This window comes from Uloborus diversus, chromosome 5 (assembly GCF_026930045.1).
Source record: "Uloborus diversus isolate 005 chromosome 5, Udiv.v.3.1, whole genome shotgun sequence".
NCBI lineage: Eukaryota > Metazoa > Arthropoda > Arachnida > Araneae > Uloboridae > Uloborus > Uloborus diversus.
Genome location: NC_072735.1, coordinates 137,124,027 through 137,151,742, shown reverse-complemented (window position 1 = coordinate 137,151,742; position 27,716 = coordinate 137,124,027). Strand labels below are relative to the sequence as shown.

The 27,716-nt window shown below is 33.5% G+C and overlaps 1 protein-coding gene across 1 annotated transcript in view; it reads left to right on the top strand.

Annotated features, from left to right (window-relative positions):
• Positions 1 to 469: 469 nt before the first annotated feature.
• The window catches only part of LOC129222206 (mucin-2-like), a 49,107-nt gene continuing 21,860 nt past the window's right edge, over positions 470 to 27,716 (top strand). Inside the window, exons 1-2 of the mRNA XM_054856677.1 lie at positions 470 to 553; positions 24,944 to 25,676. Of these exons, the coding sequence (XP_054712652.1) occupies positions 24,982 to 25,676 (695 nt within the window). The 5' untranslated portion in view covers positions 470 to 553; positions 24,944 to 24,981. The remainder of the gene's footprint in view (positions 554 to 24,943; positions 25,677 to 27,716) is intronic.

Here is a 27,716-nt window from a genome sequence, read left to right as displayed (position 1 = left end):
CCTTTGTCTATCACAGAATTATGCAAATAATTTATCATTTGCATTTATGAATCCCCTTCTGGGCCTCTCTTAATTGGGACATGGTAAATTTGCTGCTGGAAGAATGAATAAAAATTTTATAATAATTTTTTTCCCAATTAACAAGTCATTATTTTTTCACTTTTTTTCAAAAAAATGTTTGTTTGTTTTTTTCGTATAATTGTAATGCTATACATAATTCTTTAAGTCATTTGGGGCCCCTTAGGAAGAGGGGGCCCCCAGGCCCAGGCCTGGTAGGCCTATGCGGTAATCAGGACCTGTCTTCAAATTACAAGTATCAAGTAAGCCCTTTCGTCAGAAAAGCGTCTTCGTCTTTTCATTACATCCTCTATAGTCATTTGGCGACAAATCAAATCTGAAAGGTCCCCTCCTGTCCTTCTCCCGGCAACCCTTGGTGATTCTTTCAGGCGAAAAGTCGACAAGAAAAGATCGCACAAACTTTTTTAGCGGCGGAGGCAGACGAGTGAGATAGATAACATAAAAAATTCTGAAACTCTGCAGCCTCATTTCTCAGGTAAGGCTGGGTTTACTTTTTTTTTTTTTTTTTTTTGTACTCGCTGATGAAGTTTTACAGAAAATATGTATATGCTACTTTAAAACCATTGTCTATATTTTTAAAAAGTTTTTATTAATTTTTTATTTTTTTATGGTACCTATTTTAGGGCTGCGCTGAACGCTGAGGAAATTTATCTCATGCATTATTTTCTTTCCTTTCCTTTTCTTTTTTTTTCCCCTTGCTAATGAAGTTTTAAAGAAGCCTCCGAGGTGGTAGTTTTCAGGGGCCGCCCCTGATTTCTCATGTACTTGCTTTTCTGTGATTTCATTTTTGTGCATTTGCTCCCTTCTCTACTTTGCGAGCATCAAACAAGAGTCGGCGTGAGGGGGGGGGGGGGGCATTCGAACATAGTGCACGTTTATTTTAGGTTATTTTTATATTTTACTGTTTGAGTCCAAGAAAATTTCTTCCTGCTTTTTTTTCTATCCAATATAAACATTGTTTCCTTTCGCATTCTGTAGAAATTAACTCCCGGTTCTCCTAAACAGCTTAGGTGAATAAAATATTTATCTTCCTATTTCTTATTTGTATGTAAAATGCCTTTGGTATTTGCAAATAGCAGGAGTACCCCCCTCCTCCAGAAAAAAAAGACCCCTTCACTTTCAGTTTTTGATACTGAACCACCATTTCCTCCGAAACCGCCTATAGAGTTGTGGCGCACCCCCCCCCCTCAACTGCTACTCAATACCAACCCCATAACAAAATTGAAAATCCTCTTAAATCCGGCCATAAAAATTTCATTTGCGCAGTCCTCCCCCCCCCCCTGTATTATTTGTTTTAAGTAAAATTTTGTTTAACTGCTTTGCATATTAAGTAGGGGAATGTGGGGCAAAAAATGAAGAAATACTTAATCTGATTTTAGAGTCACCTAATGTTCAGTAGTATACTATAACCCTATGTTATGTAGTAACACATGCAGTCTATTCCAGTCAGAAAAAAAAAAAAAAAAAAAAAAAACCTTTGAAAATCACAGAATATAATACAAACAATTTTCTAAAATTGAAACTGATATTGTAATATTTTGTTGTAAATCAAAAATATTTTTGTAATTATTAAATAATAAAGCTCTTATTATTAACATTTAAAATGTTATCTGAAACTTATCAATTGCAGTTATTGTTTGTTTAATTGTTAGCTTATCTGTATTTTAAATGCTTTGTACAAATAGTGAAGTATATATGGGGGCAAAGAGTGAAATAGTTCATTTCATTAACTAACTCAATACTTTTTCAAATCTCTTATGTATTTATTTATTAAGTATTTCATTTACATTCCTTCATTTAACAATTCAATGATTTATTCACTAATTTTCTTATTCATTTACTTATTTATTCACTCATTTTTTTTTTCTCATATTGTCATCAAGTTATTTATTTCTTCTTTTATTGTTTCATATCCTTTTCATTTCTTCATTTATTCTTTTATTTACTCATTTATTTGGTCGAAAATATCTTTAATCAAGTTTTAAAAAAAAACATTTTTCACTTTGCCCCATGAAAAAAAAAGTGAAAAATTTCCAACTTTTTTTGGGAAGTATTTACTGTCAAAAATGGAGGGAAAAAAAATGTTCCAATGCAAGTTTTATCATAAAATATATTGTTCTTCTTTATGTATTATGTTTCAGAGCATTAAAAAATTGCTCATTTTGAAAAAAATACGTTATCTCAGTTTGTCCTACTTCACTTTGCCCTACATTCCCCTATAATATTTTCAGAGTGGAATACCTTTAATAGGGTAGTGTTTTACATGTCGTTGTGAAAAATCTGTGATCAGGCCCGTCATTTTAGGGATCGAAGGGGTCAATTGCCAAGTTGCCCCACTGTAGATAATAGCAATTTAATGTAATTTAGCATTTAGACATGTATTTTTTTTTCTTTTTTCCCTTCAAAATAATTTGGTTATTTTAATACCCAAATCATAAATCAAACGGGAGGCATTTAAAAATGCCTTCCGTTCCCCCGGAGCCCCAGAAAACTTTGAAATGACGGACCTGTCTGAGATAATTAAAAACATTTTTGATTTTAATGAAAACTGTAAAATATGAAATAGAAATGCAACTGTAAAATATGAAATAGAAATGCAACTGTAAAATATGAAATAGGAATATATTATTGCTTTCAATTTATTACTTCAAAAGCACTATGAACTAAAATTAAACTTTCATATAGTATATCTATCGTCATTGTTCGTTGTATTCCTTGTTTAAATTATTTATAAGGATAAAAATGAACGTATGCGTGAATTTAAAAGAATTTTTCTGCGGATACATAGTGATGCATTTTTGGTACAAAATATTGTTTAAAGTCGCTTAAAAATTCTTCTCATTTTTAAAGAATTCAATTCAACATTTTAGCGCGATTTGGTGTGTGTCATGAGAGAAATCTAAAATTTTCACCATTTGGTGTTTTCATGCTATATTTTGCACCTTTAGTTTAGAAGCAGCGGAGGGGAAGGGGGGGGGGTCACACACAGGAAATTTTTTTTTAAATTGTGGTCATCATTAAAATACAAAGCCGAGATCAAAGACAATATTTCAAACTCATCAATACGCATCCTTTTTTTTTCTGCATTACAAATTACGCTTTAAAAATTTGACCAGCATGTTTTTCCTTAAGCAATTAAAAAAGTAACCTCATGATAAACTGTATTTGCTCTTTGATAAGAATAAGTATTAAACATGTACTGCTGTGAGAAAATTAAATGCAATAAGATAACAACGTTGTGACACGAAAACTACGTAACGTATCGTGTACACGTGTTTCGAGTTATAAGAAACGTAATTTACGAAAATGTTCAGAATGCAAGCAGCTGTTAGAATAACTATTTGAGCTAAAAGAAGTTCAAATGCGTAAGAAACACCTTTCGGCATTTTAATAACTGATTGACCAAAAGTTTCAAAAGAGTTGATGATATTAGTCAATATAATGATAATTGCTTTATCATATAAAGAATCTTTCCCTTCTAGATTCTAGTCAAAAGAGTAAATTTTTTTAAAACTTTCAATGTTAGTGAAAAATTTGTTTTAATATTTAATTTAATGAAATAGTGAATCCAGGTTATTCCACTTTATCATTTATTTTACAATGTTCTGCTGTAAAATCACTTACTTTCGTGAACCTTAATTTTCGCAAAAATGAAGATATATACTATCTGATTTCGCCAGCTGAAAATTTCGCTTATTTTATGTGAACAATATGAAAGTTGCTTACATAAGTATAGTTGAAAAAATTTGTGAGGAAATTTTCGCGATTATAACGGACTCACGAAAATAAGTGCTTTTAATCTATGTTTTGAGCTATACTTGCATTTACATAGAAGTAGGGCAAGGCAAGGCATTACAATTTCACGCATTGTATTCCATTGTACTATTAGACGCAAACATTTAAAAAAGTGATAAAGCCTCAGATTTTTGTCTCCTTCCAAACTGATAAATATAATTTTAATGATGCTTTTTTTATAGAAATAAAAAATCAAGCAGGGGTACCCACCTGGGGGGGGGGAGGCATGGTGCTGACTGTGCCATTGAAATTTTTAGGGGGGCGTTTTGAGGTGTAATTTTTTCCTTTGTGCGGGGGCTCTTGGGGGAAGGGGGGGAGCACTCCTGAAAAAAATGAAGCAATTCGATCAGTGGCGTCCTGATTTGAGGTCACGGGAAGTCATGTTACCTCCCCAAAAATACCTTATCCGGCAAATATTGTCTAACGATTCGGCAAATTTGGGGATAGCACAGCAAAATTGCAATTTTGTAAAATTATTTCATTACTGATTCTTATTAATGTCTCTTTTGTTTCCAAATGGCGGTAAGTCAATTTTTTTTCCACTCGTGAAAAATTTCGATTATCTGAAATTTAAAATAGAATTTGAGGTAAAGATGAGTTTTCCCAGTAATCTATGAATGATAATAACACTAAATTGTGTGGTAAATAAAAAAGAAATAAAAGGAAAATGATCAAAAACCCCTCTCAAAATGAAGCTGCAAGCAAGATTTATCTCCTTTTGGCACAAACATTTTAGTACATTTGAAATAATTCAACTTTATATCCGTGTAAATACAAATTTTAAATGCACAATTTTAGAACATTATTTCCACTTATGTTTAGCATCAGGTGTATCATTGCAAGAATTGGGAAGAAAAATAAAAATATTCGTGCAGTTTGTTAGTTCTCAAAGTTTCAAATAATTTAAACAATTTCTTTTCCCTGTACGTTAACTCACGGTTTCTCAGGGAAAACTTGCGATTGATAAACTGATTTACCCTTTTGGCACAAAACTTGTGACTTAATTGTTTTCAGAAAAAAGGAACACGACTTTCACCCTCTGCTGACAATACGACTAAACTTTGTTCGGAAATCAAAAAATTGTAATTATATTAATAGACATGTGCGCTATCTTTTCTATCAAAAAGTCATTTTCCATAATTTTGACCTCACGCCTTTTGAGAACAAGCTCTTCAAAATTATTGCGTTACTTTTTTCCCCAGCAGCTTTACTCCTGTAGTTGAATGGTTGTCATAACCCACTACACCACAGAAGTATAAACACACATTTTGTGCTGACTGCTGTGTAATAAACTTAGGGACGTAACTTCGATGACAATGTGTTCGAAACACAGATGTTTTTTATAAGATCTTCGTTTGTTTTCGCCATCGATGAATATTTTTTTTTTCTCTTTATAAACATAGATGCTTGACGTTCCGTACTTTTTCGACTTCGATATTTTGTGTGAAAGTACAATAATGATGAAAGCAGGGGCGGACTGGGTCCCGCAAGATTGCGTCAACCTTGGCCTCCAAAAGACGCCAAAAAAAAAAAGAAAGAAACGCATTGGGCCGATCCCATCGGTGTGCCAATGGATGAAAGTTATCAATACATATTTTCCCCCAATTAGATAATCGCTTTACTGCATAAGAATCATTGGTGCACATACTTTGAAAAATGGGTTGTAGATATTTATAATATTCTTTCATATCATTTAGTTAAAAAAAAAAAAAGCTTGTCTAGTTATATTATCCTTAACTTTTTTACAGTGGAAGTTTTTTTACAACCCCGACCCATAAAATGTAATTTGCTATGAAACGCGTAACTGTTTAGAAGTAAACAGTAAGTTTTTCAGTTGAAAAAAGTCCTCTATTTTACCTTGCAAATGTAATAATTCTTCGGAAAATTAAGTTTTGAAGCAGTTTTCCACCGTGCCATCTTAAATTCAAAGCTTTTAAATGATGGCTAGTATTCACAGTAAAAAAAAAGCACCAGATTATTCTTGAAAATGCAGCTGTTATGCAAATTACGGAGACAGCGGAATGGCATAATAATGCACTTTCTTTTCATAATGAAACATATTTATTTGTATTAAATATATTTATTTCATAATAAAACATATTTATTTGTATCTATTAAATTGCATAATTTGGGCTTTCATACCTTTTGAGCAAAAACATTTTCTCTTGTGTGAACGTACTGATGTATTCTGAAATATTTCCTAAATTTGAAATGATTTGTATAACTTAAAAAACTGTATAAAGCAAAACCACTGCGGTCCCAAGGTGTGCGTGGTCTTTTACTGGTGTACAGTTTGAAAAAATTAATTAAAATTATGTTCTTACTTTTTGACTAAGTTCTTCAACAAAATTTAATAAATTAATAAACTAATTTTACTTCGGGTTGGAGTCCAGGGGTGCCTATCCCCCCCCCCCAAGTTCAATAACGAATTTTTTTATATTTTTTTAGTTATCTTTTTTTTATTTACTTATATATATATTTTTCTTTTTTAAAATATTCATTCATTTATTTATAATTATTGCTATTATTATTATTTTATTATAAAAGTTCTGTACTACGCCTATGACAGACACACACAAACTGAATAAATAAATGAAATGAAACATAAACAGAATAAAATAAATAATTTAAATTAAAAAATAAATCAATAAATAAATTAAAAAACCCTCCTCCCCCAAATTTTGATGGCGCAACTTGTGCCATACCCCCCCCCCCCTGTGGGCACCCCTGTCGGAGTCGGATTGATTTTGGGGTAAAGAAGCCGGAAATCGAAGGTTTAAAATACCATGAGTCGGAGTCGGTCATTTTTCTTTATTAGTCCTCAAATTCTGCCACTGCTTGCAGAGTCGGGCTAATTTTTGGGTAAAGGAGTCGGAGTCGAAAGTTCTAAAATTGTCGGAATCTGTCATTTTTCCTCAGACTCCGCAGCCCAGCCCAATTCTAGTAGCACAGACCTAGAATTGTATTTAAATTTTCAATGTGTGCCATACATTGATAGTACATAATTTAGTATACATGTTAATAGTACATAATTTAAATACCTGTTTATATTATCTTTGAATACATTATGTTTTAAGTACAATTTTCATTTTTTCATTGTAGTTCATTTGTAAGTTCAGTTGTCTTATTTGTAATAATTCGTTTTTAAAATAGTTTTTGTGTTTTTTCGTGTTACAGTTTGAAAAATATGTTATCTGGTTGTTCTAATTACTTAGTGTCAATCGTTGAATATCGCATTTCTAATTTTACCATTATTGAGAACTGCAACGTTATTATTCCTTTCAAATTACACCAAGTTGAATTTTTATTATTTAAAAAATATTATTTAGTTACTCATTTCATTGTATTACTTAATTTGAGTATTTTTATTTAAATCTCCCCCTATTTTTCTCCAAGCAGTTGCTTCATCTTTAAAGAAAAGCCTATTTATTCAATAATATTCTATTGAGTTTCTACCATTATAAATGCGTGACAGTGGCAAAAACCGACCGGGCCTTTCTTTTTTTTTTTTTTTTTTATGGCTTCTTCTTCAGAAAGCATGAATGCTAATAATTTTCATGTTGTGAGAACGTCGCCAAAATTATTTTTTTTTTTTTCAAATAAGAAATGAAGCATAAATTATGTTATGTATCTCATTTATAAGTTCTCTTACTTCATTATTAAGTGCTAAAAGTTCATTTTCCTCGATTTAATGTAGTCACAACATCTCATTAATTCATCATGTATTCGAATTTTTCAGGCGTTAAAATACCTAACGAAAAGGTACTAATTATAAATTTAATTTTAATGGAAAATTACTTCAGCGAAAAAGGAAATAGAAGACGCAAAAGAGAGAGAGGGAGAGAAAAACGCTGATTATTCTGAGCATGGCGGAGTTAGGAAAATGACCGGCTCCGATTCCGACGCAAGAAATTTTAAAGCCTCCGATTCAGACTCCGACCTCTTTACCCCCGAACCCCGACATCAGTCCGACTCCAAAACCCAGACAAAGTTGAGGAGTTGCAGGGAAAATGACGGACTCCGACTCCTATAATTTTGAAACTATCGAATCCGGACTCCGACTCAAAAAGTTTCAGAGTCTACGATTCAGACTCCAAATCCCTTACCATAATTTCAGTACGACTACGCAGCCCTTTCAAAGTTGAGGACTCGGAGGGAAATTAACATTGAATTTTAAAAATCAGTCCGACAGCTCAGCCATAGACTCTCAACATTGTTATATTTTTTTTATTAGTGTGTAGTATTGTTTGCTTCATTTTTTAGATCCTTGTTTTATTTTACATACTTTATTTATAATTCAACTTTTTCTTCATCAAATCAATCGTTTTTTTATATTAACGATGCTATATTTCTATCCAGCTTTGCATCTTCGAAAGAGAGGTTGATTAAGAAGTTCGTTTTTAACATCAATATTGGAGTCTCAAAGCTTGGATTAAAAACATTACGCAATACATATTCAAAAATTACGTGCAATCTCATAACAGTTCTGTAGGACGTATGCTTTAACAGTTATTTCATTTTTTCTGCAATGTATTATACTTTTAAATTCTTGAATTTTTGAAGGTTACTTTACCCTCTACCGGAAGTTTAAGTTCATTCTCAGTTGTTGAAACATCGTGAAGCTTTTTTGGTCAGATTTTGAAACGGAACTGATTTAAAAGAAAAAAAAAAGACTAAACTTGTTAATTCTCGTAAAAAAAGAAAGAAAAGGAAACTTTTTTTAAAATTTGAATTTTTACATCTTGAATTCAAATTATGTTTTTCGCAATCACGTGGTGTGTGCATGTAGGCGAGCGTGTTTGTGTCTATGCATGAGTGTGTGAATGCGTATGTGTCTGTGTGCAGGCATAAGTGCGTGTAGGTGTGTATGTATGCGTGTGTGTAGGTGCGTGCATGTATGCGTGTGTGTGTAGGATATGGACGCAACCTGGAGACGGTTTTCGCTAGAGGAGCAGCATCGGGAGGGGATGGTGGTGCTGCAGAGGAAGACGGGGGAAAATAAAATCATAGGACGCCAAAAATTAAGCAATGTGATTACTCAAAAAAAGACCGAAAAGTTTTACGTTATCAACTTGTAATTGAGCGAATTGTTTCATTAAAAATTATAATAATCAAAGATTTTAAAGAATTTCCTTCAATCACTCAGCAGCTCTTATCGGAATTTGAGTTAATATCTTTCTCTCTGATTTAAACTTCTATCAGTTGTAGACGAATTTCATTGACGTGGACGGATCGGATCGGCAAGTAATTTTAGGTGAGGTCCGGATTATTTTGAAATTTTTATCAAGTTCCAGTAAAAAAAGAAATTTCGTAATCTTTTTCCTGCTTCATTTTAATATTAGCTCTCAGAATAATAAGAAATACAATATACAAAATCTTCTTTAAAAAAATGAAAATTTGAAGTTCCAAACATTTAGCCAGTTTCATGGCTAATATTTTTTAATTTCCGTATTTTTCTGACATATTTTCTCTCAAATTCTTTGGCGGATGCAGTTTTATATATTTGAAAGAAGATGTTTAGGTACTGCAAGTTTACCAGCTCCATTTGCAATGAAAACTGCGAAAGGTGGAACACAATTGTTTGCAGCCTTGTTTCTTATTTCTGCAAGGTGACAGTTGCAAGCTGAATGTCTTCCACGGGAACCGGATAAAACGTCCAGATCCAAAACGTCCATGGACATAACGTCCAGGACCAAAACGTCCGAGGGACAGAAGGTCCACGGACAGAAAGTCCACATTTTCGGGCAGCTAGATCCACACAAAGACAGCTAGATCTTCCACATACATTAGCTTGCGACTAAAAAAGATGGACTTCGCATCCGTTCGCATATTAATTTCCCATTTTTTTTTTTTTTTTTTTGTTGCTGGCCTCACTCATTTAAATGTTTCGTTTTCTTTACGAACTCTTAAAATATTTTTTGTTTTCCAAAAAAACGTTCGATTATTCGACTATTACTGCACTTTTCCATCAAAAGCATGCAACTGACGAAAAATATTTTTCAAATAATTTACTGGAATAATTTACACTCTCAGCGATTCAGTCTTAAATCTTCCGCTGTTTAGACCTGAACCACGATCTGCAGTTGCTAACCTCTCTCCTAAAATATCGCCTTTGAAAGTATGCTACCCGGACGGCTATAAACATTTTCCGTTTTCCTCAAAATTTCGTATTCCCTAATCATTCTGAGCTGTTCATAAAACTACCTTGACACATCCCTCACTATGGCTTTTTTTCACTGAGCATCCCTGTTAAGAACATTCTATGATTGCATATTTAAATCGCCTCATGAGGACTTTAAAAACAATACCCATTGGAAATCTGCAGAAAGTCTTGTTTTGAAATCACGCATTGAAGGAATAAAAAAAATGAAACTGAAGTAAAAAGAAAGTACATTTTTAAAAACGTGGCATCGTCTTTAACGCAACGCACCAAACATTGCATCCAAAATTCTTGAATTTCAAACAGTGACCAATGCACAAAAGATATGTTTATATTTTTATATTGTTTTTTTGCGTGGCCGGAAGACAATGGGTTGCGATATTGCTGACAAACGGAAAGACCTCTTCGAGTCATGACTTCTATTTTTGGTAAGTGCTTTTACTCGGGTTTATTGCGGTGTTTTAGAAAAGATATGAAAAGGTATTGCTATAATACTGAAACCTTTGTATACGAAGATGGTCGAGTTTTTATGGTCGGGTTCACTTAATGAATACGGGGGAAATCAAATCACGGATTACCACGAAACAATTTGTCGTTTTCACGATGCGCTAATTTATAAGAGTCAACTGTTTTATTATTTCTTAATACGCAATCTCACACACATGTCTTGGACAACCAGCTAATTCAGATTTTTTCGATCATAGTGTTATTTCTTCAGAGCATGCGCCATCATACCTCTTGTGCCCCCCCCCCCCGCGCCAAAAAAATTACCATTTACGCCACTGTGTGCATTGTTAAAATTTTTCCTGAAATTTCATAGTAACTAGTACTGTACAAAAGGGTGGTTCGAAAAAATTGATTTTTTAAATTTCGGAATCGCGTTACCTATCAAAAGTTGTAGAATTTGGAGGGGAAAAAAAACATTCTAAGTTGACATCTTCAGTTCGCGCATAAGGCTGAAAGTTTGAAAAAATATGCTAAAAATTGAATTTTTCAAAAAAATAATGCAATTAGTTTTTTATGTTTTTGTAAGGCAACAGCTATAAATTGTCAGTATATTGCGTAGTTTAAATCAGGAAAATTTTTTTAATAGCTTTTACATAAGATCTTTCGTTTACGCATACGCCTTATATTGGGCTAAAATCTCCTGAAATTTCAAGCCCAATTTAAGGCGTATGCGCAACCTAAAGATCTTATGTAAAAGCTAAAATGTTAACTTAGATTTCTCATTAAATTTTTCCCAGCATACCAAACTACAACTTTTGAGAGGTAACGCGATTTCGAAATAAAAAAATTGATTTTTTTCGAATCACCCTACTGTACAACCTCGCTTATATCCTGACTAACTCAGTGTGGATAACAACAGCAGAAGTGCCCACGTGGGGGGGGGGAGGATCATGGCGCAGATTGCGCGAAAGGGGGGAGCACTCCTGACAACAGTGTGGATAAGTGTTTTGTTTTGAGGATCAGTTCTGTAAAATTAAGGAGCAGTTTTACGACATTTGCTAAATTACATTTTCAACAAGAAAACAAACAAGCTTTAAAGAAATGTAATACTTAATATGTGCATTTAAAACCTTTCCCACAATGACTTCAGTTACAAACTTTTATCACTTGTCTTTTACAAAATAGAAGAACTGGTGCATATGGGTGGTACTACAAATACAGGAATATATAAGGAGTTAAAAATTCAAATATATATATATATATATATATATATATATATATATATATATATATATATATATATATTATACAATTAAAAAATTAAAATTAAGTTCACTATGTTTATTAATAAAACTAGTCATCTAAAATCATTAAGTATGATGCACCAAGTACACTGCCAGGGTTGCCACGCCACAGGGTAACCTGAAGAAACGGAAAATACAGGAAATTCAAAAATCAACAAAAGAAAAAAAAGGAAAATCCAGGGAATTTTGAAAAAAATCTTTAAAAACCTGGAAATTTCATATTTTTTCTTTTTTGAATTGAAGTTGCAAAAATCAATGCATAAAATATAAACCACCAAATAATAATAATATTTTTAAAAAAGCATGAATATAATAAAAATTATAATTTTACGTTATTTTTTTTAAAAGTAAATATTAAAATGTTTATCATAAAAGCAAAAAAATTTATTCTTTTATTTGATTAAATTTTATGCTAATTTAGTTTTGAGAGCTTGAAATGACTGATCAATATTCATTGTTCTGCTTACGTTTGCATAAATGGTAAAGATAATTTCTTTTTTTTAAATAGGAAGTTTAATAAATTCAATCGCGCCATGCTTTCAGTTATAATAAATTCTTTTCTATCTCCTGTTATTTTAATTTACTCGCACTCTTTTAATTAACACTCCAAATACACCATGTTTTCGTGAGATTTTTATAACTAATTGTACGACCTATGCAGGAGTTGCACATTTATCAAAATAAAAAGCGAATGTTTGGCACCTTTATAGTTCTGTTCTCGCCAACATAATTTAGAATAATTATTTTAGTGGATATAATTTTTTTAGTTCTACAAATTTGATCCGGATAAGCCGGTGATTTGGATAAACGAGGTTCTACTGTACTAGCATCCATGTTGCCAGTATTTTTGACTGTAAAATAGTATTTTCCTGTTAAGTTTTACTGTAGAAAAACCAGAAGTCTGCGGCAAGTTGCGATTAATAAAAAAAACGAAATGCAAGCAGTGAGGTTCGAACCTGAGTTCCTATTATTCAGAAAGAATAGAAAATTATATTTCCTTCGCATCATAAGTCACATGGTGTACCAACTGGCGTTGCAATCACATACTTTTCCCGTACAATTTACTGAAAAAAATTTCTGTACTGGTAACAATCCGTTTTACCCAGTGTTGCTATTTCGTGAACTTTTTTTGTAAAAAGTCCGGGACGCCGGAAGAAATTAGACAACATGGACAAAATTGGACGAAATGAACAAAATAGACGAAATGAAAAATTAACTGATTATCCATATATAAATTTATTGTTATGGTGTAAAAATTGTATATAATTCTAATACATTATCTATTATAAATTAATCATTTAATTTAAATAAAATGATGGTTAACTTTAGAATTTTATAAATCAAAAAAAAAAAAAAAAAAATTACACATTGGTGCAACTACTTTTAGATTATAATTTACTTAAAAGTAATAAAATTTAACAATGTGAATAAGCTATTGGGTGTGATTACACTATTATATATTACAATAGTAGAAACTAAACTCAATGGAAAAGTCAAATGAAATGCTTGGAGACATAAATACAAGACGAAGATTTATAGACTAAAAACCTGTAATATTTTTCGAGTTTTTATTGATGTCACCTCATAGTAAAATATTGATGTACTCTGCATGTTTTTATGGATGCGTTAATGTCGTACAAATTACTACTTTAGTAGGGTTGTGGGTACTCAGAACAGTGTACCAGAAGAGACTATAATGAACAAGGAGGTAGATAGCTTTAAAATGGCCATTAACCTTCACTAGCGACTAATAAATTGACTAGATACAGCCTATAGCTGAGTACAGAGCCTGTTGCTGATTATCACATTTGTATTTGTTTAACAAGAACAGATTTCACTTCATGTCAACCAATTTTTCTCTTCTCTTTTTTTTTTTTTTTTTTAAATATGATTTTTAATGTTTTGAGACTTGTCAACGTCAACCTTCAAAAGCTTTTTATTTCTACTTCTTAATTTTATAAATGCATTTATTATGGACAATAAACCTCCACATCACAGATAAAGTTAGAAGTCTATGTACACCTGATATGTTTGTTTTTATAAATGCTATTACATGCCCCCCATTATAACTTATTAACACTCATTTAACTTTTACACACTTACATTAAGTTCAACTATTAGTTTTTTTTTTTTCATTTTCACTTTAAAATATTTTTCAAACAATTGTTTATAAACATATTTATGTATGCTATTTATATTAAAATATTACTTGAATAGGAAGAATCTATATAATTATTTATTATTTTCAAACTTCAAATTTTTAACTAAAAACTCTTAGTTTACCGAAAAAGTGGACAAAATGGAAAATTCTCGCAGCGCTTTATTCTGTACTAGTGGTACCCGCACGGGCTTTGCCCGTAGTAGAAAATTAAAAGGTCATTTGGTTTGCCTGTATATTAATGGGTTTTGAATTTCTTGCCAATTTGCTTTGTTAATTTGCCGCCCATGATATGGGACCACGTTATAATTTACTCGTCCATGTTATGATAATTTAATATTCCATGTTATGATAATTCGCTCGGTAAAACGTTCTTAAAATTGGAATAGAAAAAGAACAAAATCGAATTTTCGAAAAATCGCTTCGAGGTGCTCACCACTATGCTACGAACTAATTTTGAGCCGAATTTCATGAAAATTGGCAGAACGGTCTAGGTACTATGTGCGTAACAGAGATTCAGATATCCAGATTTTCAGCTTTAGTATAAGTAAAAAAAATTTTCAGAAAGTTTTTTTTGGGGAAAAATCAATTGGTTCCCTTTCTACTCTCTCTCTTTCTATTTAAATTCCAAAACCGATTTTTTACTTCTCTTGTTGTTGATATTTGAAATTTCAACTGATAAGAAAAACTGCTCATCCTTCTCAAATCTTAGAATTGAGTTTTTAAAATCTTTCCGTAATTGATTTTCTGTAAATTTTCATAAATCGTGTTTTCCTTCTACTTTCTCAGTTTCTTTTGATGAAATTTCAATTAATTGTGAAGAAAAAGTACTAAACTTACTAAATTTCTATCCATTTCAAGTTATTTTATTTAGGGATTTTTTTTTTTTTGTTAGGATTATGTTTTCTAAAACTATTTCAAAAACTACGACAAATGACCGTCCACATCATTTCACATAATTTATTCCGTGATCCGGATGCAGATGTCCTTCCTTGAAGGCCAATGGTGACCAGGGGTGTTGGGGGAGGCAAATAGATATGGACATAGGCGTAGCCAGAGGGGATGGGGAAGAGGGAAAGCAGATTCTTTTCCCTAGATAAGAGCATGTTTCATTCGTTATCTTGCATATCATTTACACTTATTTTCCCCAAACCAAAAGTCTCATTTTTGACTTTCAATCTGTCTTCATTTATTTAAGTCCTTCTTATGAGTCAAATGGGAAATGACAAAATGGGGAAGTTAAAGGTACTAGTAAAGGCTCATTACTGATTAAACACTAAATGCTCTTAAAAATGCAGCTGTGTGAATTCCCCCTCCAATTACCACAGACCCCCCCCCTCTCCAAAAAAGAGAAAAATATCCCTTTAGGTGGGCACCCCTGACTTGTCTCCAATAGAAATGAGTTCGGGCTCATTTTTGAGAGCCCGGGCCCGCCCGAGCCCGAAAATTTGTAACCGAGCCCGAGTGATATTGTCTCGGACCAAAATCCGAGCCCGCCCGAGCCCGAAGGAAACTTTCTTTTTTCAAAAACCGAGCCTTCTACAGTCTGACATGGTCTTTCTGTTAATGAAAAATGTTACGTCAAATGTTCTTCATTAACAGAGAGAAGTTAAAAAAAAAACACTAAAAATAGGCGTTAATTAGTTAATTTATTTGTTTTTTTTTTCGGGGGAGGGGGGGGGGGGGGTAAATTTGACATTGATTGAACTGATTCATTTTCTGACAGTACGAAAATGTTTATTTGCTTTGAATTTGTATGGAGATTGGCGATTGAATATCTGTGCTTGAGCCCAAGTCCGCCCGAGCCCGAAACCTATTTTTGGTTCTAGAGCCCGAGCCCGTCTCTCCCAGCGCAAATCCCGGGGGCGAGTCACGTGGTTTTCCATACCTCTCCAAGTACTAGTGTTTTTAAGAACTTACTAGGAGATAGCTCCAGACCGCCCATTTATTCCTTAATTTACATCAGTGATGTAAAACAAAGGTCTTCAAACTTTTTGGCCACAGAGTCAAATCTTAAAATTTCTCGATGCTCGCGATTTATTCCTAAAACGTAGCAAGCTTTTATTCTTTAATTTCTTTCTTAATTCTTCAGGAAGTTTTCAGGATAATTTCAGGAAGGTTGCTGACTTAGCGGGAAACTTTTTTGGTTTTTGCAAGATATGTTACTGGTAGAAATTTAGCACACTAACTGCCCACATTTCCCAGGAACGTTTCTGAATATTTTTTTAGTGTGCTCCAACGCAGCCAGAATTTTACCTTCATGGTTTAATTGGTCATAAGAAAGGGAGGGTGGGAGTCATAAGTCGTTACATGTACAGTAAACTCCCGATAATCGGCGGCCGGATTTTCTACGGATCTTTTCCCTTTTTTTTAAATATAACTTATGAATGTGTTATTGTTCGCTTTTAGATCTTACATATATTTTTCACTTTCAATGTTAGTAAATGCACTGTATCATAGCTTTTAGTTGCAATTTAAATGCATGTGAGAGTGTTGTCAATATTTTTCAGTTATTGTATTTAAATTTGTTTTTTACCTATTATTCGGATTATCTGCGGTTATCGTGCCGCCCTATTCCGCGGATAATCAGGAGTTTTCTGTACATATCTATGACAAAAGTAATCTTGGCAATAAAAACTGCTTAAGGCTTTCACAGCCGGCTTCAATATGAAGAGAGGCATGGGCGCCCATATGCAAAATTTTAAGGGGGGGGGGTCAGAGATTTTCTCCATGTTTTAGCAGGATATTTTCCCCATGGAAACCGATTTCAGCACAAACTAGGGTTATTAAAATTCAACATTTTTAATAACTTAGTCATTAATGGCTAGAAAAGAAATGTTTTTATATTTTTGCAAAGAAAAAAGTACTAAAACAAGGAAGTTCTAATCTCAAAGGGGGCTTGAGCCCCCCTATATGGGTGCCCTTGAAGAGAGGACATTTCCGGGCTTATTGGCCGTGGTGTAAATGAAGAAACACCAGACCTGGTGTTTCTTTTCGTTTTCATTTAGACCACGGCCAATAAGCCCGGAAATGTCCTCTCTTCAAATCTTGGCAATAGTTTACAACCAAGGGTTCTAGGATGACTTCCCTTCTCCAAAAGGAAAAATTTTTGTTTGTGTTGCCGTTCGAAGCGTCCCAGCTATTTGTATGTACTTGAAATCATAAAACAGTTCCTGATTTTTTTATTAAAACACGTGCCTGTAATGATAGGAAGGCGAGCATTTCATGTCTGGTTGTACTTTAAGTAAAAAAATAAAAAAACTTATCTTAATTTTTATGTTTATATTGAAAACTTTCAGTTTCATGTTTTCAAAACAAAAAATTCGAAAAGCATTTTATATTTTTAAAAAAGAGATAAAAGAAAAGAAAAACCCAGACAAACTCGTGCCCGTAACTGAAGCAGCTCTGCAGAAAAAAAGGGATGTGAAAGATGTTCCTGTTTGTATTTGGTGCCTAATAATAAAACAACCTATCTAAATTCCGTAGTCTCGTAAATGTCAGCGCTAATTCTTTATACACATAGATTTGTGCAATTGTTTCGTCAGAGTTCTAGGCGGCGCTGCGGTTCTCTTCGTCGTAAATCAAAGGTAAATGTAGTAAAATGGAGACCTTGCGTTCAAAGTAATTGCAACGCCACGACGAGAGATACGGATGAAAAATTTGACTTGGAGATGGTATTGTGTATGTGGGGAATATGATACATAAAAACTAACTAATATGCCTCGTGCCTGATTTGCAAAATCACGATTTATGGAGGCAAGGAAAGCTTCGAAATAATGTAATCCGGGAATCTGAAGGTTATGTAAAACTCGAAATACCATAATTGAAAATATTCTTGAACTTTAAAATTACTAATTCTCAGCTGGGGGGAGGGGATCTCAATTTTCAGAATAAAACTCCCGAGTTTCGCCGAATGATAAAGAACAAATAAAATAGGGTACGCGCGCATGCATGCATGATAATAAGAGACATTAGGTACCATTAAAAAAAACAGGTTAAAAAATGTAATATTGTAGTTTTTTATTTCCAAATTTTCCGAAGCACGATCAAAATTTGCCGAAGAAGAACTTTTTTGGGAGGTTACAGTCAGAAGGGGGGGGGGGGGGGCGTCAGAAATGACTTACTGGCCTCCTACATATTGCTTATCCTTGAGTCTCGACATATATCGCACCCCTCACTTTGAAAATCTCGGGCCCCCTTCACAGTGGCGCAGCCATGGGGACCCCCAACACATTCATTTCCCCGGTGCAAATCAAGGAAAAAGTAATTTTTAAACTTTTCCAAGTGGGATAGGTTTCAACAAGACGAGTATGTTACTCAGGGCCACAGAGAGCCAAGGCAGGCCTCTTATCAGTTATGTCGCCGGGTCCCTTTCGCCCCCCCCCCCGCAAGAAAAAAAGAAAAGAAAAGGAGAAAAAAAATCAAAACTGCTTACTAGAAAACAACTAACTCTATTTCAAGTGGGGTCAGGTGGGGTAAAATGGGTAGTCAAAATATATGGTTTTAAAAACAAATTATTTAAAATTAAATTTGCATTTTTTTGAGTGGGACATTATACTTGGCTGTTCTGAATTCTGTTTCACAAAATATATTTTTCCAATAGATTATTTTTTAGTGAGAGGTAACATTTTAAATTGAAGTAGATAAATTCAAGCCGCATGTCGTCTGCTTAAACTTCTATCTTCAGCTCCTGATTTTTGAGAAATTTTTATTACTGTGTCATAATATCTTTAGTTGGACAATTTTGTAGCTGCTTCAACTTACACGGAAGAAAAAAAGAGATTTTTTTCTATTTTTAATCTCATATTTTGAAAATGGGCTAAAATGGGTATATGGTTAGGCTTATCATTCCAGCAAGTTGTTTTAAAAGATACAACAGCATATTTTCCTTTAAATGAATATTATTTCATTTGTAGTTAATTTAAATTGATTGAAACATAAAAGTATGCAATGCCATGACTTTATAAAATAAACTTCACTCCATCATAACAAATAAGAAGCCAGCGGCATATTTATTCTAGAGTTTTTGTGCACTTGCGCACAAAATAACAATTTCTTCAGAATATATTGAGCCCAGCCTGTTGCTGGTCGTCACATTTGTATTTGATTGCAATCAGATGCTACCAATTTCTCTTAATGTACCTTTAAATTCTCAGAACACATCCTCGTTTCAATCCGAAAATTATACGTCATAAAGCACGATTTCGTGTCACCTTATAAAGATTTGAAAAGTGCAATATTGTCTGCAATTTCAACAAGAGCTTCGGATTTGAAAACTACCAGCATGAGTTATTTAAAACAACTTAAATGTATGCTGGCAAATACAGGAAGTATTTACAAAGATGTTTCAGAAAGGCTAAGAGTTGAAAGTGAAAAAAATAATGAATTAAAAAGCAAGAAAAGAAAAAATAGTGAAAAAAGAAAGTTTCCATTCAGAGGAAGTATCTGAAATAGAAACTGCTAAAAATATGCTTATGAAGCAAAGTTTAACCACAGGTACCTGGGTATAAATATTATACTTAGAGGAAACGAGCAAGAAAGAATTTCTTGGCAAATATATGGCTATTGAGGGAAATATTATGGGATAAAATATTTTTAAAAAAATCTGAGATGGGGGATTTTTATTTTTCCTGATATAGACGACATGGATTTCATTGAGAAACATCAAATAATAAAAAAAATTAATGAGCCACAATTTAACAATATAGGCCATTACTTTTTTTAAAGAATGACAAGTATGGATATCATGCATTGAAAGAAACCTCATTAATATTTTGTCAAATTTACTGTTTGCACTATTTTTTTTAATTAAATTGTAAAATTTTGTTAACTGACTCTTAAGTCTATGTTATCACACTGCATTGAACAAATAGTGTGCTTTTTTATCACTTCTTAGACTTCAATACCCATTTTACCCCACAGGCTACCCATTTTCACCTGCGTGGGGTAAAATGGGTATAGAAAACATATAGTCATAAACACTCCTCTCAAAAATAAATTTGTATCAAATTATGTGTGAAAATCATTTAATTCTACTCTCAACATATGTAATGTATACATAAAACAAAAAAAAAAAAAAAAAAAAAAAAAAAATAGAAACAAAGTATTTTGACAAAAATATTTGAGTCAAAATCCAGAAGTAGGCTATTTTATACCCATTTTACCCCACCTGACCCTGCCACAACAGTAAATACCAAAAGAGTACATTTAACTTAATCTTTACGTTTTCTCTTATTCGGAGCCCTCCCCCCTTCTTTATTTCTTTCCATCTTTCCTTTCTTTCTTTCCTTTTTTTTTTGCATCAGTGTCGCCGGATCTCCGCAAGGCCCGGGCCCCTAGTTTCGGACTATAAGCTGACATGGCCTCTCGTCGGGCTGATCTTACTGCTTTTAATAATCGGGAAGCAATCACAAATTACTTTCCAATTCTTAAATATACGAGTAGTATTTTATGATGAGCACCTCTACCATTTGACATTCTTAAAGACATTGATGTATTTAAAGAGGTGATTTCAAATGATCTCACGACCCCCCCCCCCCCCCCCACACACACAAAAAATGAATATGAAATGAAAGTAAAACTAATGATTAATATACTGTGCTTTTTCCGACTTTCTTCGTTTTAAAGTCATAGTGATATCGATACAGATTATTAATTAAGCTAGTGTTATACATGAATTATTACTAATTCATCGAATTTCATTGATATCTTCGCATTATGAATGTATGCGAAAAAAAGCAACAATTTTTTATTTTGAAACAAACCCCTCTCAGAAATGTTTTCTGGCTGCGCTTAATACGTTTTTGATATATCTTTGAAAATATGAAAATATTTACATTCCTCTGCAGTTTTTAGTTCTCGCATAAGCAGCTAAGTTTCGTGATCTTAACCAAAAATTGACGTTTTTAGCTTATTTTTCACATTGCAGTATTTCTTCTTTTAGATCCCAGTTATGTTTCTTTACAGTAAATGTGCATTAAACAAGTCTTGGCTGGAAATGCAATTGAGTTCGCCCAAGAGTTTAGCCTAAGAGTAGTTTTCTGCAGAACTGAGATACTTATATTCACAAAAACTATGATTTTAAACATTTTTTTACGTTTTAAATAAGATTTGAACTTGAACTTACGACTCAGTTTTGGCATTGATCTTTCCGAATAAAAAGTTTTTCAGTTAAATCCATCTCTTGCGTCTAATACCTCAAATGAATTTCTACAAATTCACTGACCAATTCCACAATTCTTTCACCTGCCCGAGTGTGATATGGGAATTTTAAAAATGCGTACTTGAGCAAATGCATAGTTTCTAGAAGTGATAAAATATCCTTGTTTCATTCATCATCACTGAAGTGGAGGAAAATAAATAAGTTGATCAATTAATCAACTGTTATATTTCGAAGCTTCAAATCTTAATATTGGTGGATGAAATTCTCTTACAGCTATAGAAATGTTTCTTGGTGGGTAATCTTTTGCGTTGTTGTACTATACTGTAATTCAATTTCTTTATGTTTTGCCTCTTGTTCACTGCCATAAACAATAACAATTTCTCAAGAACAGCAAAGTAAGCATTTTTTTGAATCACCAGATCCATGATGTTCAAAGGATCATCAAACACCTGACTTGTAGATTTTGTAACATTAAATAAGTGTACAGGTCCATGTTAATTTTATCGAACCACATATGCATAATGTTTAAAGATATAATTTACAAGTGTCCTCATTCCGTTAGTAGTTTAGTTTGAAAAATATACAGACCCTTTACTCTCTCCGTTAGCATTTGTTAACGAATGCTAATGCCTGAAAGGTCTTGGTAGATCGAGATCAATATCACATTTTCATTTCTGTATTACATTGACAATATACTTTTGCTCGCTTTTTTAAGTCAGTTTAAAAATTTCGATTTCTTCCGACCGAGTTCTGCCTAAGTTAATTGTATTATACAAAAACAGTTAAAGCTTTACCCATAATTCATTGTTCCTCATTTACACTCTGGCAGTTGAAAGGGTTATTTAACTGGTTAGTGAGTCAGTAGGTTGGATATTTTGGGATGAGACATGATATGTATTAATGGGAAAAACTTTATACTCGCGATCATCAATGCAAAGAGTCACAAATCCAACTTCAATAACAATGATCGAAACTTAGAAACTTGTTTAAAATAATATAGTCATTGTGAATGTATTACTTTTTTTTACATATGTATAAGTTCTGTAAATAACTATAGTCTTCTTGGAAATGGCAGGGTAGAACACAAAATGCAGCCAACTAATTGTGGTGGGTTCTGGGTAAATTGCAGTAAAATTATAACTGGAATCTAAAAGAAGAAATACCGCAATGTGCAAAATAAGCTAAAAACGTCGATTTTTGATTAATTTCACGAAACTTTGCGGCTTATGCGCGAACTAAAAACTGTAAAGGAATGTAAATATTTTCAAAGATATATGAAGAAAGTATTAAAAGGAAGCATGTAAACGGTACTAGAACAAAAATTTCGAACTTTTGGATTTTTATAAAAATATTTGAAAACTGACCATTTTTTACCTTTTTTTTCAAATATTGCTGCCAATGCGCGATTAAATGACATAAATATTAGTTTTTACAATTATTTTTCCCATGTTTAGGATTGTAATACACAACTTTTTTTTGGCTATTAGAAGTTGCTTCTCGAAAATTTCCTTTTTTTGACACTACCCTTCAACCTCTGGCCCGGGCTAACAGGTGTCCCTTCTCCGCCCCCCCTGCACGCCCCTGGTCACAGTGACCTAGTAATCTCCCATCTGGGCGCCCCTGTTAACAATTCATTTTGTAAGTTTCACTTAAAATTTAATGAAATGAAATATTTCTTACTTGACACGGTTGCCCAGAAAGAATTATTTTTTAAAAAATCTACCTTGAAAGAAAAGAGTGAAATTTAAATTGAAGTCAGAATTGGTAATTTCTAAATTTTTATAAACTTCCATGCGTCAGAACAAAATAACTTTCATGTAATGTTCGCATGTCGTAAATGAGGAGAGTCGTGGGGGGATGGGATTCTTTCCATTAATTAGATTCAGTACCGAATCTTCGGTTTTTCCGAGTCGGAGCAAACACTTGAAGCTGCCGTACTTACCCATCTTCCTTCATGCTAAAAGTTGTCGTTTCCAAAGAAAAACAGAAGAAGGAAATACCTTATTTCAGTGCCCCTAAAATTGGCTCCCAGGTCCACGGACAGGACGACCGTGTGTCAATCAGGTCCTGATACCAGCCCCCCCCCCCAAACAAGAGTGACGGCGCGTACCCTTGAAACGCTGTGAGTGCACCTCTAGGATGAAACCCTGCCCTTCACCAAACATTAAAGGGCGAAATTAGCGGTTGACACCCCACAAGGCGGCTAAATTTTAAGAGACCATTAAAAAATCATGTGTTAAATGGCAGCAGAGAGTCTCTTGAAAAAATTAATTAAAGTGTATAAACGTCATTGAGTAATGGATAAAATGTCTTCTCCCAAAATCAAGAGACAGGCTTAATAAACAAATTAATATACTATTTGCAGCAAATTAAGAATATTCATTTCAGCAAGTTAAACAAAAAATAGCATTAAGTATTATGAGTGAAAAAAAAGTGGCCACAAATTTTGAAATTCGCTCCTAATGAAATTTTACGAATTACCCCAGTTTTGCCATATACCAAACAGCTCCCACTAAAAATTTCAATGATGCAATCTGCGCCGCCGCCCTCGGCCCTCATGGGCAGCCCTGAGTATGGAATTTAGTAGAGAGTCTACTTTCTTGAAAATTAGGGAAAATTTAGTTTGATATTCTCGAATTTGGTGAAAACTTAATAAAATTCCTGAATAGTAGTGCTTATACTGGACGGAATGAAATATGAATACCGTTAGAATAACGGTTAAACAAAGATCGAACCTCAGTGGTACGTAATATTAAATCTGTTTTGCTGAATTCAGGAAATTTGAGTACCAAGGTTTATCTTTAAAAAGTCCCACCACCAACAATTTGACACCAATCTTTTATTTCCCCAATTTTCTTCCATTCGGTTAGCAGATCGGGTGAACTGTTCATAGCTGACAGAAAGAGGTCAAAGTGGAAGAAACACAGAAGTCGTCACACTCTGGCGACACGGTAAAAGGTCCAAATCTTGCTCAGTTTTTGTTATAAAATTGAACTAACAATTGTCAGTGATTTATAGCGATGCTTTGCAGAAAATTTTTGTTTGGAACTGATTTTTTTCCTCTTAAGTGGGATCAATAGGACTAAGCGTAAAAGTTCCTTTTCTTTTTGCAAAAATAAGAATGTTGAACCATGTGGATAGGTGCATCAAAAAGCGCTTCCAAATTATAGAGTGTTTATAAAGAGATACCGTTGACGGTTTTGAATTTATTGTTTAAAACCACACGGTAGTTAAAAACTAAGGTTGAAAAGCAACAAACTTGAACTTGCAACACATTTGTCAAAATTGCGTGAAATTATTTGCCGGGAATTAAAGTTTTTGAAAAATAGAGAGACAAAAGCTAAAAAAAAAGTCTTATCTCCTATTGATTTATTTATTCAGGGGTGCCCATCCGCCTAAGAGCAAGGGCGCACCCCCTAAATACCGCAAAGACCCTCCCAAAAGTAAAAAGTACCCCTTAAAATTTCAAGGGCACAGTTTTGCGCCATGAACCCCCCCCCCCCCCCCCCCCCAAGGTGGACACGCATTCCTGATCTGTTACTGTTCTGTTGTTATTGCTACAAAGTAGGCGACAGCTTATTTAACAATCAATCGCCCAGGCAATTTAGATATCCATGTTTAGGTGAAAATTTTGCTTTAAACCGGTAAAAAAACAAGAAAATTCAATTAAAAAAACGAACTAATATTAAGCCGAATTTTATGACAGTAGTACGATTTTTGGTGTGATGATATTCGTTAGTAGTAGCAGCAGCCTGAAAAACAAACACATTCGTCGATTTTTACATGCTTATGACTCCTTTAAAATGCTGTGCAATATAAGATATTCTTTTGCTTTTTAGGAAAGTAAAGGGGCTTCTACCGAAAGCCTTTCAACAAAATGGTTGTGTGCAATACGTCTATGCTCCCGATGGCACCTGCTGCGTGTCCTATGACTCCTACAGCAATCCATCCATTTTCATCTGGTTTGTGTCCACTTAGTCCAGTGTCTGCAATACCTTGCAACCAGAGGTACCCCCCAACGACGATTTTGTCTGCGGGACCTATACTTCGAGCTTCAACACCTATTCCTTGTGCCCCGGGATTGACGACGCCTCCAGTCATACGTTGTACAGCCTCAATCAGCCCACAAAGTTCCTCGAACTCTTCAGACAGTCCGTCGGATAATCCATCCAACATCATAGCGTGCAATCTTGTTTCCTCTGCGAATATTATACCGTTATCAAACGGCCTATCAACACTAGTGCCTTGCCACGGACCCACAATAGTGCAGTGTGAACCAAAGTATGAAAATCGGAACACGAGTACAGTATCCACAGCAATTTATACATACAGTCCTGCAGTTCCCACTTCGACTATAGTACCACAAAGAGTGCTTAATGGACAATCAGTTCTTCAATGTACTCCAGGGGTCTGTCAAATTACTCCTGCTACTGTGCTACCCACTGGACCTTTAGAAATATGTTCTATTCCGTCCACGCCGTTGTTGGCCAACACGCCAAATATCTATCCACCTTTGCAGATTCCCCAAAATATATGCACAGCAACGGCAGCTTCTCCATGGAAACAATCGTAGTAAGTATTGCTTTAGATGTTTCATCATATCGTTTTGAATAGAAATTACAGTAAAAAATATATTATTGTTATATCATTTTATGTAACTGAACACTCGTTTTGACACGACTATGCTTTCATCTCACAAATGAGGCGTTTAGTATCGAAACCAATTCATCAAAACCAGCCCAATCGTCTGAAAGGTTTTCCTGCCAGTGCCAATGTCCTTCGTTAGCCTTATCAATTAAATTTGGTAACATAACATTTTCTTTTCTTCTGTTTTCTTTAGTATCCCACCCACGTTCTGACAGTGATTTCGAACTATTTGTGGATGAGACTACTCCAATGATTGTTTGTAAACTCTTGCTTTATGATACCCAGCTTTTCTAATAGCGTTTCCGATGCATACGACAATCACAAAATCTCTGTCGCATACTTCATGATGCGACTATCAAAACCAGCTCAATCCACTTTTCAAACTTTTACAGGAGAGAAAACATCATGGATTGAACTGTTTCCCCGCCTCCCCCACCCCCTTCCAAAATTTTTGACAGCAGTTCTCTACCTTATTAAGTCGGAAACGTACCAAAAAGTTTAGTAGAGGGTGATACAGTGAAATTCCGTTATAACGAATACCGATACAACGAAATTTCCGTTTCAACGAAATAAATTTTCGGTCCTGATTTAATATCACTGTTTGAATTCCGTTACAACGAAATTCTCGTTACAACGAACAAAATCTGCGGTCCCTTGAAGTTCGTTGTAACGGGATTTCACTGTATATCTACCAAGAAATATCAAAATACAGTCGGAAGTTCGATATAACGACCCTTGCTGTCTGAACAAAATCGATCCCTATAACGGAGGTCGCTATTACGTAAATGTTCTAGATATTGCATGTTGCTTAATCACATTTATTGGCGTTGGAATAACTTTTACAAGTTATCAGGGTTCGTACGCCCTTGAAAAACCTTGAAAAGTGCTTGAAAAAAAAGTTCATTTTCAAGTGCTTGAAAACCTTGAAAAAGTTTTAAAACCTTGAAAAAGTTTCTTGGTGCTTAAATTCTCCCAAAAATCAACGAATTGTGCTTAGAAGTTTTAAAAAAGTATTTCACTAATGCAATTTTCTGAACATGTGTTCAGTATGCAACATCGCGAAAAATTGCTTCCGTTGTTTGAGATTTCAATCCTTTTGCATCTTGTAAATATTTTGATGTTTTTTACAACCGAAAGATATTTTGACATATGGTACCTTAGATTAGTTTATTTTTTGTTTAATTTCATTAATTAACAAAAATTAATTTGGAAACCATGACAACATTAAACTTACTCGGGTTTCGCGGAAAATTGCTCTTGTTTTTGAAATTTCAATCTTTTTGCATCCTGCAAATATTTAAATATTTTGGCTAATCAAATGTTAGTTTCGCATATGCTACCTTAGATTAGTATATTTTTTGTTTAATTTTAATAAAAAACATATAAATTTATTTCATGGGAAACATGCCACGTCGAACGAACTCAGGCTTTGCGAAAAATTGCTTCTCGTGTTTGAAATTTCAATCTTTTTGCATCTTGCAAATATTTAAATATATTCACTAATCGGATGTTATTTTCATATTTGCTACCGTAGATTAGCATATTTTATGTTTAATTTCAGTAAAATATAAGTTTATTTTATGGGAAACATGACAACATTAAACTTAATTCGCGAAAATTTGCTTCCCTTGTTTGAGATTTCAATCCTTTTGCATTTTGTAAATATTTTTATATTTTTGGCAATTAGTAGTTATTTTGACACTGCTACATCAGATTAGCTTATTTTATTTTTTATTTTAATAACTAAAGAGTTAAAGAATTCATTACCTTGGTCTTGTTTAATTATTTGCTTATTTATTTTTGCAATTTTGAATGATTATCTTTACCTAATTTTTGGTCATAACAGATTTTTTTAAAAAAAATTTAAATTTCAGCAGTTGAGCACCTAACAAATTAACTTAAAGTTTGTATTTTAAATATAAAGTTTATTTATATAATTTTATTTATAAGTACATCATTTTTTTA